Here is a 16,878-nt window from a genome sequence, read left to right on the forward strand (position 1 = left end):
CATGGTGATGTTTCTCTCTAGGAAATTCTAGGTGGTGGGAGAAACCACTGCCACGGGCAGACCTTGCTGAAGTGGAAGGAAAAGGGAGTGGCAGCAGCATTCCTTTCAGTAGCATCCCTCGGGATTGTTAGATAAGAGGCCAGGCAGTCTCCTCTCCTTGTGTTTAGATGCACTTGTCGACCTTTAGAGATTGAGCACTGTGGAGGTCATTGCCTTGCACTGTGACACAGCGTGCCCTTCCAGAGAGGTGAGTAAGTGCTGCTTAGGCCAGGCTGCTTGTCTCCAGTAGTGTTTTGTACCACCCCTCTTTATTGTTACATTACACTGTGGCCCTGATGGAGCCACTGATAGCAGTAACCAGTGTGGTCCCAGTCAGCTGCAGCAGCTCTGAGCTTGCAGGTCTTTCTCCTGGCTGCCCATCTCACTGTATTCTGCATCAAGGTACCTCTTTCAGACTATAGAATGTGATGGGCACAGACAAGGCTGTCTTCTCCTGCCTCTTTGTAGATGAAATGATGGGTAGCACTGTGATACCGAGTTAATGTGTGCATAGTGTACAGTAACCTATATAAATGACTGTGTGCACAGATCCCCAGGCAAAACACAAGACTGAGTTAGAATTCACAGGCATGGATAAGCAGTACTGTGCTCCTGAATGCAGCCCTCAAACTCCAGAGCATTTAATGTGGAAAGTGCCCTGGGACAAGGACCAATCTTTATGCTTTGTACACATTTTAATGGCCTGTTAATGATCAACCTCCACTCTACTGAGAAGATAAATTTCATGATGATATAATTCAAACCAGATTCTTCAGAGTTGCTTGAGATTATTTCTTGTAATTCTACTTTAGAAACAAATGATATATTGATGTGGCATATAATCATGTCATCCTATTAACACTTTTATATCTTCCAGTCCTTGATTGCCAAGGTTTTTTTGCAGGAAATGAAGGCAAGTTAAAACCAGAAGTAATGGTCAGTGGTCTGTTTAGCTCAGTCTCAAATAGTCACTGATACTGAAAACTTGGGGAGGAGTGTGAAAAACAGCATGTACTGCAAACTTTTCTTCTCTGTTATGGTTTTCTAACTTCTAGAAAACTGCACATTTAGGAATTTCCAGTGCTGAAGATTGCTGACTATCCTATCATGTATGTATATAATATATACAGACAGGGCTGACCCTGAATGTGTATGTTTCCTATGGCATTCTGAGACTTGGTTATGTACTGTGGGTTTTTTTTCTTTTTGATTTTGTTTTTAAAGACCATTTCATTCTGTTTGCTTTTCATATTTTTGTGTGATAATTTAGCAGGATGCTTCTTGTGTCGCAAGTCCCAATCTACTCCTCGCTCCCCCTTTCATGCCACCTGACATTCTGCAGACTTCTGTCATATCCTCCCTCAGTCTTCAACAGAAAATTGAATCTTTCTTTTTTCCAGCTTTGACTTTCTTTTCTTGTAGGACCTGTTGTCTGTGCCTTGAATAATCCAACTGAATCATTCTATCAGTGGAAGGGAGGAATGAGCAGAACATACTCAGTGTCTGGGTACACCACTGATTTATAAAGCACTCTGATATTTTCTCTTTGGTAGAAGTTTTTATTACTTTTATTTTTTTCTTAAGAGTTTCTAATCTTCCATTGTAACATTTTTGATGACATGAACAACATTTACAACCTGAACAAACTCTCATTTCTTATTTACTTCTGAATATCCTCTACTCTGCCTCTAGTTATTAATAGAACTTCCTGAGAAACTGTAAGAAATCTGTTGTAGTGATTTCATAATTTTGATGTGGTATGTCTGTGTTTTCCATAAAACATCTCTTGCTTTTTTAATATAAGCTACCTCCTTAAGTTTACTGTGTTACTGGTGTTAGCTCTGGTCTCACACATTCCATGCATATTTCTCAGGTGAAGCAACCTATAATATGCTGCTGGCATGGACAGCACAATTTCCTTACTGACTCCCACCCCTGAGTTACTTTTCTGGGATGCCAGATGCAGTGAGCTGGAGCACAGTATCACAGAAGACTCCTCATGCACGGACTGCAGTAGAGAGGGAGTGTCTTTGTGATTTACACCTTTTTAGTAGGTGGTAGATTACTGAGGTGACATGAAATTGGGTGTGCTGCTGCCCAGGTGCTGTTGTCTTCATGCTTGGGCATTGCCCATTCTGATCAGAAAAAAAAAGTTTCTCTGTTGCACGCCTCCCTCTCTCCACTCTTCCCAATGAGACTTTAGAGTTTCTTGGGCGCTCCTGAGTTCTGTCTCTGCCTCTCAGTGTGACTCCTTTTGGAAGTACAAGCTGATACCCTTATTTACACATGGTGTGGCCAATTCAGTGCATCCTCACTGCTTTGCTGGTTTGGATAATGAGCCTCATGATCTGAGCACCAGGACTGGACTTTCTTTACTGGCTCATACATGAGGAGGTCTGGTCCCCAGTTTTTTAGGCAGAGGTGCTCCTGGACTCTTTCTGGGGAGTTTGGAGTAGGTGTGGGAGGACTTCCCTGCTTTGTGGAGCTGTGGGAAAGGCAGCAGAGGTCTGTCAGCCCTTGAAGGGCTTTGTCTGAAGTCTCACTCCGGAATAGGTGTGTTCCCTATTGAATGAAGTGTCTGCCAGAAGGCTTTGACCCATTTCAGTCCTGGGTCAGGAGGTTTTCTGACATGTCATAGGATTTGGACTAAACTCTGGGGTAAGAGAGAAGACACACTTCGGAACATATTTTGGCACGTGTTGCTTCCAGCAGCTTTCTTTCTTAGGAAATCTATCCTAAACAACAACTCTGGGGGTGAGGGGTGGTTCTCTGAAGCAATGGTCGGTACTGCCACTATTTCAAGCCCATTTAACCTGTAGTGAGGGGTGTGTGCTGGTGCTGCCACAGAGCCAAGAGCATGACAAACATTTTGAAGACTGGTGGGAAGATTCAACACTGAGACTGGTCGCTTGAAAGTCATTAAACAGGTATTCAGACAATTTTTAGAAATTCTGGGAAAGTAGAAGAGACTGAATTTTGGACTTTTATTAGGCAGAAGTGTTTTCAAAGCCAGGAGAGACTTGAGATCTGTAGCTGCTGCTTAAGTTTGATGCTAAGGGTTGTGATCTGCAAATTATAAAATTGGTACGTCCGCTGTGACCACTGTCATGCTTCTGCGAGCACTGTGGATTTTAAATTTTTTTTCAAGTGAGGCAAAGCCCTGAAAAATCTAATGAGGAAGGGACAGTAGTGAGTGGCTGATGTCAGCTCATTGTGATGTTTGGTGTTTAAAAAAAATGTTTGAGACTGGGAAAGAGAAGCAGTGAGGTAAGGCAATGTATTGATTACATTATAGCAGAGTATATTCACATGGCCCTTGAAATTTCAAAGACATTTAAGTGAGGTTCTTATATCTCTAAAAACCATAGCTGAAATAGCTCATCTTTGCATCTTTACTCAGTGTAAATAGAAATATTTTACATTTGAATCTTTCAATTTAAAAACATGCTTATCACCTTTTCTCTGACTGCAACAGAAATAAGATTTTTATATTTTGTATTTTAGTCACACTCAAACTTGGAATTACCCTTGTGAAAGATTTGTATATATATACACATATACACATATTCCCACCTCTTCCCCTATATATATATATGTGTGTCTTGCTTATTTTGAGTGGTCCTTTTCGATTTGCAGGAGTTGCATTGTATGGAAATTGCCGTGATGTTACTGCTGGGCAAAGTGCTCCTTTCCTAAAGAAAAAAGAAGTGATTGTGCTCGCTCTAGTGGCAGAAGGCAGAACTATTTTATGTCACTTCATGGATGATGTATGAAAGCAGAAAAAATCTCATTTAAAGACACTTTTAAGTGCAGTGCAAACATTTACTCCATTTAGCCTGAGCTGGAAAAATATTTTTTTTTTAAATTATTCTGTATCTGTAAATAATCTGCAAATAAATCAGTAAATCTGTAAAATAAAACCAGGTGGAAATAATGCAATTGAATCTGCCTATTCCTATGACTAATTGTCCTGGACATGTTTTACAGGAACAGTAGAGGGAGAATTCTCTTTTTCTAACTCTTTTTTTCTTCTCCTTAAAAACCACACCAGCACCACCATCCTGAAATGTAGCCAAGGGAGAAAAGGATGGAGGTTGAGACATTGACAGGCTGCTCGTCTGCTGCTAAGGTAGCTCCTAACTTGTGATTTAGTGGTGAAATAATGATGTGCAATAATTTTGAACGGTCTCTCTGTCTTCTAGTCATAAATCTCCTTTGCTGGGAGGAGGAGGCACGATGCCTTGCTTTCTCCTTGCTGGATGTTGTCCATGTTTAGGTGTCTTTGCATACAGGAGGCAATTCGTGCTGCAAATGCACAGCTCTTCTCATATCCATCTGCCATCCTTTTCATCTGTGCCAGTGGCAACTCCATGTAAATCCTGCAGTGCTTATGGTTGCAGGAAGCATTTCTTGGATAAAGGATAGAAAAAGCTTCTGGTAAACATGCCAATTGGTTTTTTTTTTTCCCCAATAGATGAGCCTCGGGTTTTTTTTCCTGTCAGTTCTGCTACAATGAGACTTCTTTTATTGTGGACAGGATGTATACCCATTTTTAACTGTGTTACTGAGTTAACCACTCAGGAGAAATGCTGGAGAATTCCGAACCCTGGCATCACTGGAGAGGAGTTGTTACATCGTAGCCTTTTAAAATGCAGGTTGCAAGTAAAAATTTTATTTTGCAGTGTTTAAGCTGCTGTAAAAAGCAAAACTGGATACACAGATTCAAGCTCACATCTTATTGTATACCTGCTGACTTGTGACATGACACAAGATGTGTCTCATGTACTAACAACAAAGCCTTTTTTTTTTAAGTGACTAAATAATCCGATACTTTTGAAGTTCTCAACACTGCAGAAGAATTATGGCATTTATTTAAGGGTTTGAATATGCAATTAAGCATCTAATTTTAAACCTGCACACTCAATAATGTTGGAATTTGCTACCAAGTTACTTCCTTTTTATGGTATCTGCCAACTGCTGAAGTATGCATTAGTGCACTTGACATATTAATGTGTTTTAGTAATGGAGGTACCTGATCAAGCAGCAGCCAAATGACCACAGAATGAATGTCTGAGTTGAAATCAGAATCTGCCATAAACAACAGAAATCTGTTTGCCTTTATATTGCACTGAAATCCCTATTCCCATCTGACTTAAAAAACTGGACCTTGTTGGTGGAGCCCTTATAGTCTTAGGACCCCTCCCATCCATTACCACATGCATTATTTTCTTGTGCCTTCTTGATGCTTTTCCTTCCCCCTTTCTTGGGCTCATTTTTTTTTTCCAGGACAGTAGTATGTTCCTGTAATTGTAATTAATTATATTCTGACTTGCTTATAAATTGAAATAAAATATTTGGCTATTACTAATACACACTAGCCTACCTGGTCCTAATGAGATAGAGGCCTTTCCCTGTCCCTGGGAGGAGCTTTCTCCCTTGCCTTTGAGCTGACTGGAGCAGTGAAGGTGCTGTGCACCGTCTGTGCTTGCTGAATTACTGCAGGCACTACCCAGCTGTTGCTGATCTTGGCTTTCCAGTATTGCTGACCTATCAGTCACTCGCCAGATTCTGTAGGCTGGATGCTCATTGAGATGACATTTGAATCTAGTCCAGTTTTTCCCACAGGGGAGGTGTGATACCAAACCAGTGAGAGAAGTGGTATTCTCAGCTCCTGCAGATACAGGAGCATCACCCAGTTTGCACTGATCTGTTGAACAGCAAACCTGTCATGTAAGGGACAGTCAGAAAATTACGAGGCAGGTGTTTAACACCACAGAAGCAATCTCAGTATTTAATATGCTGAGAATACAGGCTAATCATGGAAGGCTTGTCTAGATGTCTGTATTCCTTTGGCTCCTGAGGTATTTTGCAGATGGTGATGGCCAGTGTGAACTTTAAATCAATTTATTGCGTATGTTTACATATGCAGCGAAACCATTTGCCATATCATTTAACTACACAGAGTGAATTGTTGACCATGAGCTGATCTGACCTTTTCAGATCTAATCAAGAAATCTGAAATATTATTTTAGCCTGTCAGCTCCAGTAATATGCTGTAAGAGTATCTAGATCTAGCTGAAAATGTCAAATGTGCTCTAATATGCAACCCATCAAAGTTACGATGCAGGAACCAGTTAAGAATATAAATCTGTAACATCTGTGGTGCATCTCAATTGCCTGGGTGAGTTGTTCTGCCATTGATACAAACTAACTGAAAACGTGGATTAAAAGTAATTCTTTGGAATACATGTGAGATGTACAGCCACCTAAATATTAAAATGATCTTGAAAGAGAGGTGATAACTCCAGGTTAGAATACTACTGAAAAAAACAGGGCCTCGCATGAATCCTGGTGCTCTAGGGAATGTCTTGTTAGCTTTAGTGTGTGGGAATGTAAGATTAGTGGTCTCATGTAACCTCAGATTTTTTCTTTCTAATTTTAATAATTTGCTGCTTGTGCAGATTTTGCTCTTTCAAATAATAATAATCCATTATATAAGCTGAGGTATCCATATAAATCTTATTGCATTTAGTAGTAAAAATTTTTCATAGGCTTGTGCATTTCATGAATAATCTACTTCTATATTTAAAAGTGTTCCAAAAGCCAACCCTTATAAGCAGGCTATTTAATAATGTTTAATTTCTTTTTCTTACCCTTGAAATTTCTATTCTTGGAATTTTTTAAGATACTCAGATCTAGGATAAATCTTTCTTTAATAATTCTTTATCAAGCACAAGATAATTGTTTATCAGTATAATTTCTGGATGATGAATTTAAATTTGGATTAAAGTGAATGGGTGTAATGAAAAACAACTTTGCATCCTAAGAAAATGGTATTTTGTTAGCTAAACAGTCTATCAAAATTATTTAGCCTTAAAACGCTTGTTACACTAAAATTGAGTTGTTTTTATCTGATTGAGGGCATTTCATGCAATTTGAGGTGCTATTAACTGAATTGCTACTATTAGTAAAATGTTGTTGGAAGTAGAATTGAAATGAACTATGAAGCATTGCTGAACCGATAACTTTGCATTACAAATTGTGTGTTTTAGAGGATCCACTGAATACTATTTGAACTGTTCTTACGAGGCAATGCTGCCCTCCCCTGGTATGCTGCGAAAAGCAGGAATTTTTATCCCCGTCTGAGCCAGTTCTAGAGCTTCCTGTTGAAGAGAAATTGGTGAATTGGTGAAAACGGTGGGGGAAATGCTCTTAAATAGACCATTATATGCTTTCTCTGTTAAGAGAGAAAGAAAACTCCAAACAAACCATAAAACAGACATTTGTGCAGTGCTCTTATGTATGCATGATGCAGCTGTAGATGAATGTACAAGTAATATACATTGAATCTACTGTCAATATACGGTGGAGGGCTGAATTAAGTTTGTGTGACAATTTGGAGGATGAACTAAAAACAAAATAAACAGATGCAAGGTAGTAGGAGGAACAATTACAAGAAACTTTTCTTTAACAGGATAATTTTGTCTTGTAAACATGAATGATAAATCTCTACACAATTACACATTATGTATGTGTTCAGTTCTGCAAAAGAGAAGTGAATGTGGCCATGGCCAGCAGCTTGCATGGGAATAGGATCGGCTCTTGTGCAAATGAAGCTGTAGCAAAGCCATAATATGATGTCAGGGTCTGTTGATTACAAAGATGTCACCACAAGCTCAGGAAGTCCCTTCACTACACAGTCCTGAGAGCTGAGGAGGGTGGTTCAAGGAAATATTACTGTTGCATGGTCTGTTCTTTAATGTATTTTCTCAGATGTCTGCTACTAGCTGCTGCTGGAGATAGAATAATGGGGTAGAAGGTTCTTTAGATTGTCTAGCTGTGGCTGTTATGTGTTAAATGTGTTGCTATTTGCTTTAATTTTGTAATCCTTCCATTTCTCACTGCTAGGCAATTTCACCAGATAGCAGAAACAGATAAGCCTTGTTGCAAGTACAGGAATTTTAGTTCCCACGTCTGAGTCTAAAAGTGTGTGGGGTAGGCTTTGCTGTTTGTTTGTTTGTTTATTTTAAGGTATAAAATATTACTTTCTTTTTATGGTTAAGATTTTTCTAATTGCTGGACAACTTGCAAACACACAACTTTTTTTTCCTGTGGCATATGACTTGACATTTGTTTTGCTTGCTCCTCATTCCTTTTAATGCATTGAGATTACCTAGCAGTGGAGAAAAGTGGAGAGAGTGTTAAAACCTCTGGTTCATGTATTTCTTTGTGTCTTAGATCTGAACAGATTGCCACATCAGGAGGGAGGTTTTTCCTGCAGACTGGTTTGCTTGAGGACTTTGCTTGAGTGTGAGTCATTGTCTACTACTTAGGGTCAAGTCACTTGGGAGATGTTTTAAGAACTGTGGAATATAATGACCTTCCCAATATGACTTGCTCTTCTCCAATTAGAGTTTTATGTTGTAGTGGTGTTGATAGGTTACAACAAGCTTTTACAGTAAGGTCTAGGAATTGTTCTGTGCCTGTGATGCCTGCCAAACCACAGAGCAGGTGTGAACCATTCTGAACTCGACTCCAGCTGCTAAGTTACCTTTGACTGTGGCAGATAGAACCTGAAGATCTCAGTGGTCTTCCACAAGCTGTTGTTTCTAAAGTGACTTTGCTGGCAGCAAAACAGCAGTATTTGCCTTCGTGCACATCAGCAAGTAAGCTACAATAATCAGTCCTTTTGGGAGTGAGCTGTAAAGCCACTGCAAGTACGGCTCCAAAGTAGTTAAAGGTTGAGCTAAATCAACAGATAAGATGCCTTTCCCTTTGTGACACCCTGCGACAGTAAAACCAGTTTTATCTGTTCTTTTTTGTTAGATCGGTGTTTTGCCAGTGCAGCATCCCAATTTATCTCATCGAAAGGTTCATGTGAACAGCAGTGGTGTCGCTCCTTGACCTCAAATGAATGTGTGAGATCTAGAACTGTGTAACAGTTCTCTTTTCTTCTCCCTAACTTTTGCAGGTATTGGGGCTGCTGGTGTGGACCCTGATTGCTGGAACAGAATACTTTCTATATCCAGCCTTCGGCTGGGTGATGTTTGTAGCTGTGTTTTACTGGGTTCTCACCGTCTTCTTTCTGATCATCTACATGACAATGACCTACACCAGGATCCCACAGGTGCCATGGACCATGGTGGTAAATATACCCATTCTTTGTTCTTTCAGGTTTGCTGGGTTTTGAAAAGAATAAAATACTTGTACATTCTACATGTATATTTAACCAACTCTACTTGCACTCTTTCCAGATTTTTCCCTAATTGCTGTGTGGCTGCATACCTTCAGTGTTTAACTTTCATACTACCCAGACACTTTCAAAACGCTTTTTCTATGATGTTTCACCATTTTGTACAGCGGTTGATGTAGTGACTTGACTTTTAATGTGTGTGTGACTGATACTTATGCACAGTGACCTCTTTTTCTCTCTGTAGTGGTTACATCCTATGAAGAATAAGTCTGTTGCTGCCTCTGAGCTAACAGGCCTGGCCATATGGCTTAAACAGCAGAAATCCCTACTGGAATCAACACCATGCATTAGAAGCAGGACTTGGGCTCTTAAAATATGAGTCTTCCTCTGCTAAAGTTAAAGCCTGGATAGTTTAGAGGTAGCAACACTCTGACAATCCAAATTTCTACTGTGAAAATGGTGCTGAAAATTGTATATATGTAAAATATGTACCATGTAATCCTTTGCTTTGAGCTCTAGAGTTAAAGCAAATCAGATAAACAGCTACTGTAATTACAGAAAAATTTCACAGGCACTTAAAATGCAGATCCAGTTTTTATGGTTTGAGCAAACCTGGCCAGCTCTAACTCTCAACAGTATATTTTTACCTTATTTGCATAACAGCCTGGTCTTCGGGGTAGTAGATCCTAACAGTCATTGTCATTTCAGCCAACTGGCTATTTGTGATCCATCTAAGAATCACTATAAATTTTATCTTTGCATTTGGTGGATACAGCGAGATACTCTTCTTTTTATTTTTTTTCCAAACAGCTAAATATTATTGACTAGAATTCTGTTATTTTTATGATGAAATGTATTTGACTTCTGTGGTGCTAACAGCTTGTTATCAGCTATATTGTGTATGTGACTAAAATTGAATACTAGAATACACTTCTCTTTTACTGTTCCCATTTACTGCTGCAATAAATAGCCAGCTATAGCAATTACTAATAAGAACAACCAGGATTATGTTCAGATAGCTTCTCTATTTTCAAGTTTCATAGCCAGCAATTACCATTAAGGCTGTAACACTGCTATAGAAATGTTGGATTATTTCAATTACAGCACTAATGTGTCTGGGTACATTTAAAGGTGTGGGGTTAGTTTTTTTTCCCCCCATTGCATTACATGTAAGTAAAGTACATTCAAAGGGAAAGCATCTTTGTATCCATTTGAATAAAGCTTTGGTCATTGCCCTTCTTTCATCAGTGGAATGATATTATGAGACAACAGCACATAAATGAGTTACCCCTGATCTATGTGGCAGACAAACTGGAATATTTGATTTGTTTCTGTTTCATATAGAGTGTATTTCTTACTCTGAGTTCCAAATACATTATAGATGTATATAAATGTAAGTCCAAAACATAGTCTTCCTTTATATAAAAAGGTCATATAAAGAGAAAATAAATACAAAATAAATAAAAGATACTTGCGTTACAGCTTGTTTTGCCCTAAGGTATTAAAAGAGCTTTTGGGAACAGCCCTTGAATTGGTCCTCTGCTGCTCCTGTATGGCCAAGAGGAACACTGAGCCTCTTTTCAGAGAGGTGCTTCTAAAATCTTTGTTGGAAAGAGCATGACACACACGTTATTGTGTGAGTTTACACCCACCTTTACCCTATTCTCTGAAGAATCCTGAATTTCAATATCTGCCAGTTATTGCTTTGTCTCCTTAGGCGACAGTTAGCTCAAACTGTTCCTATTGTATGCAGTATCCAAAATTACATCTGGACCTCTCTGTCATAAATTCACTTTTTGCAGGTTAAGCACATTACCAAATTGCTTAAGATGCAGTTACTTTTACTGCAAATTAACCCAAAAGATATGCTTCAAAACTGACTCTCCTTCATAGTGCAAGTTTTTTGCTAAAACAATCAATGGAAGCTTTTAAAATCTGGTGAATTTGAATTTAAGAAGCAGATGGTAATTTAGCATGAACCATTTGGTTTGAGTAATATATTGGCAGTAAAGGCCCAATCAGCTTGCACTGCATTCCATCTTCCCCAACAGTGTTATTTCCCAGAGCAGCACTTCTCAGAAATTATGTGCTTTTTTCTTTTCTACATGACAAGATATTGCAGGGATTTGTAGCTTTCTGGGGTAATTGAGTCTTTTTGGAATGGGAAATCTGAAAATAACAACGAATACTCTAGGTAATCAAATCAGGAGTTTCTAAATAAGTGCTTTACAGAAATTCACCTGAACCTGCCAATTGTTGGCATCTCATCCTAAAACTGACACTTTGATATTTTCTTGCTGTAATGCCCAGATAAAACAAGGGATGAGATCTGTGGATACAGATAGTACCTTTTACTAGACAAGCTGATATAGGTGAGATGAACCCCCACTCATTTGTAAGTGTGTGAATCAAACCTCAAGTGCCAGTCCTTGGGCTCCATCTGAGTGCTGAGGCACTGCCCAGCTCAGTTCCCTGTGGAAGGGTAAGAGGATATTTTCCACTGTTCCTTCTGAACTTCTCGAGCTGCAGCTTTTTTTAGATTTTGACAAAGTTGGTGAAAAGTGAATTAAATTGTGGGTAATTGGCATAAATTCCTAGCATCCACTGGGTCACACGGTGTGAATTAGTAAGTTGGAGCTGCACCAGTCTGGCAACATTTAGACAACTAGAGCAACAGAGTTAAAGGTTATATTTGTGTGACACTCTGAGTGCAAAACTCAGAACCTGAAGGGAGTTGATGATGTACAACATGAGGACCAGGCCAATATTGGGTTACCAGTTCCTGCAGTTGTAACTAGATGCAAAGCATGTCACAGGCATTCCACTTAAAAATGGCACCAAATTTGTATGCCTTAGACAAGTAGCAGAGTGGAGTTTGAGGGGATTTTTTTTTTTAATAAGAAGAAACTTCCATGACCAAGTAGTAAGAAAGTTAAGGACAAAGTAATACAATTGTATACTTAAAAAAAACCCCTCATACATTTTTCTCTTTCTTCATCTTAGACATCTGTTCTCTCTTCCTTTTCTGTTCTTTCTCACATGCAAAAACTAAACAAACCTTTTGTTTGCTCTCTGTAGTGTTATGTGAGGTCATTGTTACCTGCTTTGCTTCTTTCTTAGTAATAAATGTAAATACTCTGAGACATTTGCCTCTTGAAAGAGAAAATGCAGCATCTGCCATGGGTCTTGATGACTCATGTAGTCCATTCAGACTGTTCTCCTCCTTGGATTTACCTGTTTCTTTCTCCTCTTAAAAACAGGCAGAAGGGAAAGGTACTGACAGATGGAAGGATACAACTGAGAAAAAAAAAAGTCACTCTCTTTATCTCCTTCAGTAGTGTAGAAAACAAAGTTTTGGTAGCTTTATTAATATTCTCCATATGCCAGGAGTTGTTGATTCCTATCTTTGTGTAGATTAGAAATGTATTCGAAGTGCAGTTTCGTCTCGTTTCTTTTTGTTTGTTTGTTTTTTATCATATAGTGCCATATTCTTACTGCCTAACCCTTAGATTGTGGTAACCAAACTGAATCCTCATTTTCACTTTTGGAAAATCACAGCACACCAGCTTTAAGACTTTTCTGGATTTAGTGTGGTGGAGAGAACAGTTTGTCCAAAATATGGTTCAATGTTTATGGATCTTCAAAGCAGTTAAATTTTAGTCTTACGGACAGAAACGTGGAAGAATGCAAAAATAGTTAAGGATGACGTTTCTAGTGTACACTGCATATGTTCAGTGTATTTCAGAAGAGAGTTTTGTAATGTTGGAAAACAAATACCTGTGCATATTAATGATGTATGTTTGTCTTTTCAACAGGGTCTGTGTTTTAATGGAAGTGCCTTTGTTTTGTATCTCATTGCTGCCATTGTAGATGCATCTTCAGTTACCAAAGATCTGGACAATCACAACTACAACAGCTGGGCAGCTTCTTCAGTGAGTTAATTTCTTGTTTAAATCAGTTCTATGTCCAATAAAGTTGTAGCAAATGAATGCTCATTGGAAGTGTGGGTTGAAGTTGTGTTCTGCATTTGGAAAGGTGTTCTGCATTTTGGAAAGCTGCAGAGTGATACAGGTCACACACAAAAGTTCTAAGTAGCTGCAATATAGTTCATTGTTTTTAGAGGTGACTAGAAATTCCACCAGGAGATGACAGTCACATCAGAAAAGGCAGTGATGTTTTTAAGATCACACTGATTTCCTCCTCCCTTGCCCCCATTTATTACCAGCTCTCTGGCTGAGGTCAGAGCCTGCACCTCAGAGCGGACAAAAGAGATTGTGTGAGCATTGAGTCACCTCAATGTGCTTGGACAACTTGAAAAGCAGTTTAAACTAACTCAGCCAACTTTGCATATTTATGGGTAGGATGCACTCAGCTTTCTGTGGGCTCAGCCATTGTCCACATTACCCACGCAGCACCTTGGGGAAAGCCCTGGAATGCTATTGCTGTTCCACAATGATCTTCGTGTTATGGCTTCAACTTCTGATGGTCTTTGCTTTGAGTTGCAAGGGCAACGTGTGAAAAATTATGTAACATGATGAAACCACTAATTAGTCTGATATTACTATCTTAGGACTTAGATTTAGAAATCCAAAACAGTAAAAGTGGATGAAAAATAACTTAAAAACAAAACTAAAAAGGAACAGAAAAGAGCCTTGTCACCTTTTGAGTTAGGTGAATGCATTCACTAGCAAAGGTAAAGGAGTTGTAAAAGAACTTTTTTCATGTTGTGGCAACAGGAGTCAAATTCAATTGTATACAGGAACTCCACATTATTGAGTGTTCCCACGTCTGCAGTTGTCCTCCTGACTATTCACTAATCCTGTCTGAAGCTTATTTTATATGGCCATGAACACAGGAACTTGAACACCTGCTCTGCTTTTGTCCTGGGAATTGGATCATTAAATCCATGTCATTTCAGTGGTGTTCAGGGTCTTCTCCTCTTGGCAGTTTGTAACTACAGATCTGTTACTCAGCCACTGCAGCTGACAGGAACTTGCTTGCTACTAGATAAGCTTCCATGCTGATTCAGGTTTTATGCAAAATGTGTGAATGTTCAGTGTCTCATGGGAGGTTTGGATTCTCTTCTAATACTTCCTAATAATGTTTATCTAACACAGTGTCTAAATAAACTATTAAATGTGGATTCTTGCTTTCAAAATCCATTAAGGGTTTCATGGATAGAGGGATTTAGCAAATCTTCTATCCCCAACAGTCATTCTGTTAGAAAGATTTTAGATGGAGCTTTTATTTAATAAGAAACAAAATAATTGGAAAAAGAATAATGCTACAGTTTTTTATTGTGCTAAGATTTTACATCATCATCTGCAGTTTTTTGGTGTTACAGATTAAATTTGCATTAGATAATGCTCACCAAGAGCCCTCTGTTGAAAGGCTTATATTTACTGCCTGGATGAATGCTCAGCAGTGCCTACCCATGCCAGTGAAGGCATATAAGCCAGGAACAACTGTAAAATCATAAAATATTTTTAGGCTGGAAAGGACTTCTTGGAGGTCATCTGCTCCCACTCTCTCCACTCCTACAGCAGGGCTAACTGATATCAGGCTACCGGGGCCTTGTCCATTTGAATTTGAGTATTTCCAAATATGGCTATTCCACAATGTCTGTGTGCCTGTTTGATTACTCACAGTGCGATTTTTTTTTTTTTTCATTCCTAATATCTAACTGAAATTTCCTGTCCTGTAACTTGTGTTTGTTCCTTCTTGTCCTATCACTGGTCACCGCTTAGAAAAGTGGTGTTAATCTTATTTGCAACGAGAGCTTTACTTGATTCCATTACTTGCACAAAACATTCTGGTATTGTTGTTAAGACCATGTTGAATATTGTCTGTTTTGAACAACATGCAGTGATTAACAGGACTAGTGCTGAATTGGACTTTATCAGGACAAGTGAAATAAATCTAGCCTGCTATAGAAGGCTTATTCTGTTATCAATTTCTGACAAAGTAGTAATATGACAGTGGTTGCTGTCACTGAGTATTTCACTTTATTCATCAGTAGAGGACCTCTGTAATTAGTAACCTAATCAGCAGTGCTGTTTGAGAACAGGTCTGGGCCTGCATTTGAATCCAAGCTTTCTCTGTAAGCAAACATGCACTGTGAGCCGTGCTGAGGTACAGGTGGGCTGTAGGCAATATCTGGGACACAGCAGCAGGGCAGGAGTGTTAGCTTGAGCTCACATTGTCCCACAGACAATTCCTCAGCCTCTAAAAGTACCAAGTATTTAGACTGCTGGCAGTCCAATCTGTAAGATCCATACTGAGGCAGTATAATGAGGAATTTATTTAAAAAGTTGAAATGTCATGTTTTGTCTGCTCAGGCCCATATTTCTATGCACAGTTTACTTTTACACAGTGTTGGCTGTGATGGCTGCACAAGCACAAGGAAGTGAGAGAATGCCATTTCTGTCAGCTTGCTGTTTTCCTTTTTCCCAAGTCCCATAACTATTTTCTTTTCCTTTGAAATTATGGTGCTCTCAAATGTATTTATTTCCTAACCTATTTTTTTCTCTCTCTCAACAGTTCTTTGCCTTCGTGGTTACCTCCTGCTATGCTGGAAATACGTATTTTAGCTTTATATCCTGGCGATCACGAACTTTGCAGTAAATACTTGGTTAAAGTGAATTCTGTAGTGTAAAGTACCTTGAGGATTATTCACTTTTGATAAAAGCTTGAAAGAGGGGTCAGGTATTTTTGAACATTTCCCTTAGAATTTACACAATATAAACCGAGATCAAATGATTATTTATAATAATGCTGTCTTTAGAGACATTTTAACCTTTGTACTATATAATAAAATTTCATACTGCTTCTTTTAAAATTAACATGGTATTTTTCTAGACATGGTATAGTTGTTTCTACTAGACCTTTAATAAATCTTACTCAATGTGCCACGTTTGTAAATGTAACTTTTTAAATTTTACAAGTATGCTAGTGATACTGAATGCTACCAAAACCAAGATTGATGTTGTATCATTATTATGTATGAAAAGTGGTATTGTGCAGGAAAAACCAACTGAAAGTTTAAAAAATAAATAAATAAATTATCCAACTGTATATGTTTTGTAAACTGGGAGTAGAAGGTTGCTTTTTAAATTTCTTTTTCAGAGTATAAAAAATACTACCAAGAATTCTGATGGTCCTGTCAGTGTGCATATTCTAACAGCTTCTCACATCACGAGGTTGCTTTTGGAACCTGTTACTGTAGGTCTGAAGCATGTTTGTTGTGCCTAGAACACATTATCTTAACAAGTTTCTCAGATCCAACAGGCTCCAAAGCATGAGCCCAGACAACATCCCCTGAGTGCTCGGTGCTTAACCCACTGAGGGAATCACAAATCTCTGGCTAAAGGTAACACTTCTTGTTTCTCAGCAGACTGTGGTGGTTTGGGTTTTCTCCTCCTCACATTAGGCCATTAATCTCTCTTATTAAAATCTGGGCTTCTGAATCCTATTAAATGATATAAAGATTAAATTCACAGAAGAATTGTCAAGACACCAGTGCTACAAGCAAGGAATTTCCTCCCTCCTTTCCTGTCTACTGGCATCATCTGCGACTTGTTAGTTTAACAAATGAAGTTGGTACTCCTATTTAAATGACTTTGAATCCAGCAGAAGTATGACAGAAT

At 38.7% G+C, this 16,878-nt stretch overlaps 1 protein-coding gene across 1 annotated transcript in view; it reads left to right on the top strand.

The window, feature by feature from the left end:
* The window catches only part of CMTM8 (CKLF like MARVEL transmembrane domain containing 8), a 34,909-nt gene extending 18,603 nt beyond the window's left edge, over positions 1–16,306 (top strand). Inside the window, exons 2-4 of the mRNA XM_014884073.2 lie at positions 9,011–9,184; positions 13,048–13,164; positions 15,773–16,306. Of these exons, the coding sequence (XP_014739559.1) occupies positions 9,011–9,184; positions 13,048–13,164; positions 15,773–15,856 (375 nt within the window). The 3' untranslated portion in view covers positions 15,857–16,306. The remainder of the gene's footprint in view (positions 1–9,010; positions 9,185–13,047; positions 13,165–15,772) is intronic.
* The last annotated feature ends 572 nt before the right edge of the window (positions 16,307–16,878 follow it).

The sequence above is a fragment of the Sturnus vulgaris genome, chromosome 1 (genome assembly GCF_052056855.1).
Source record: "Sturnus vulgaris isolate bStuVul1 chromosome 1, bStuVul1.hap1, whole genome shotgun sequence".
Classification (NCBI taxonomy): domain Eukaryota; kingdom Metazoa; phylum Chordata; class Aves; order Passeriformes; family Sturnidae; genus Sturnus; species Sturnus vulgaris.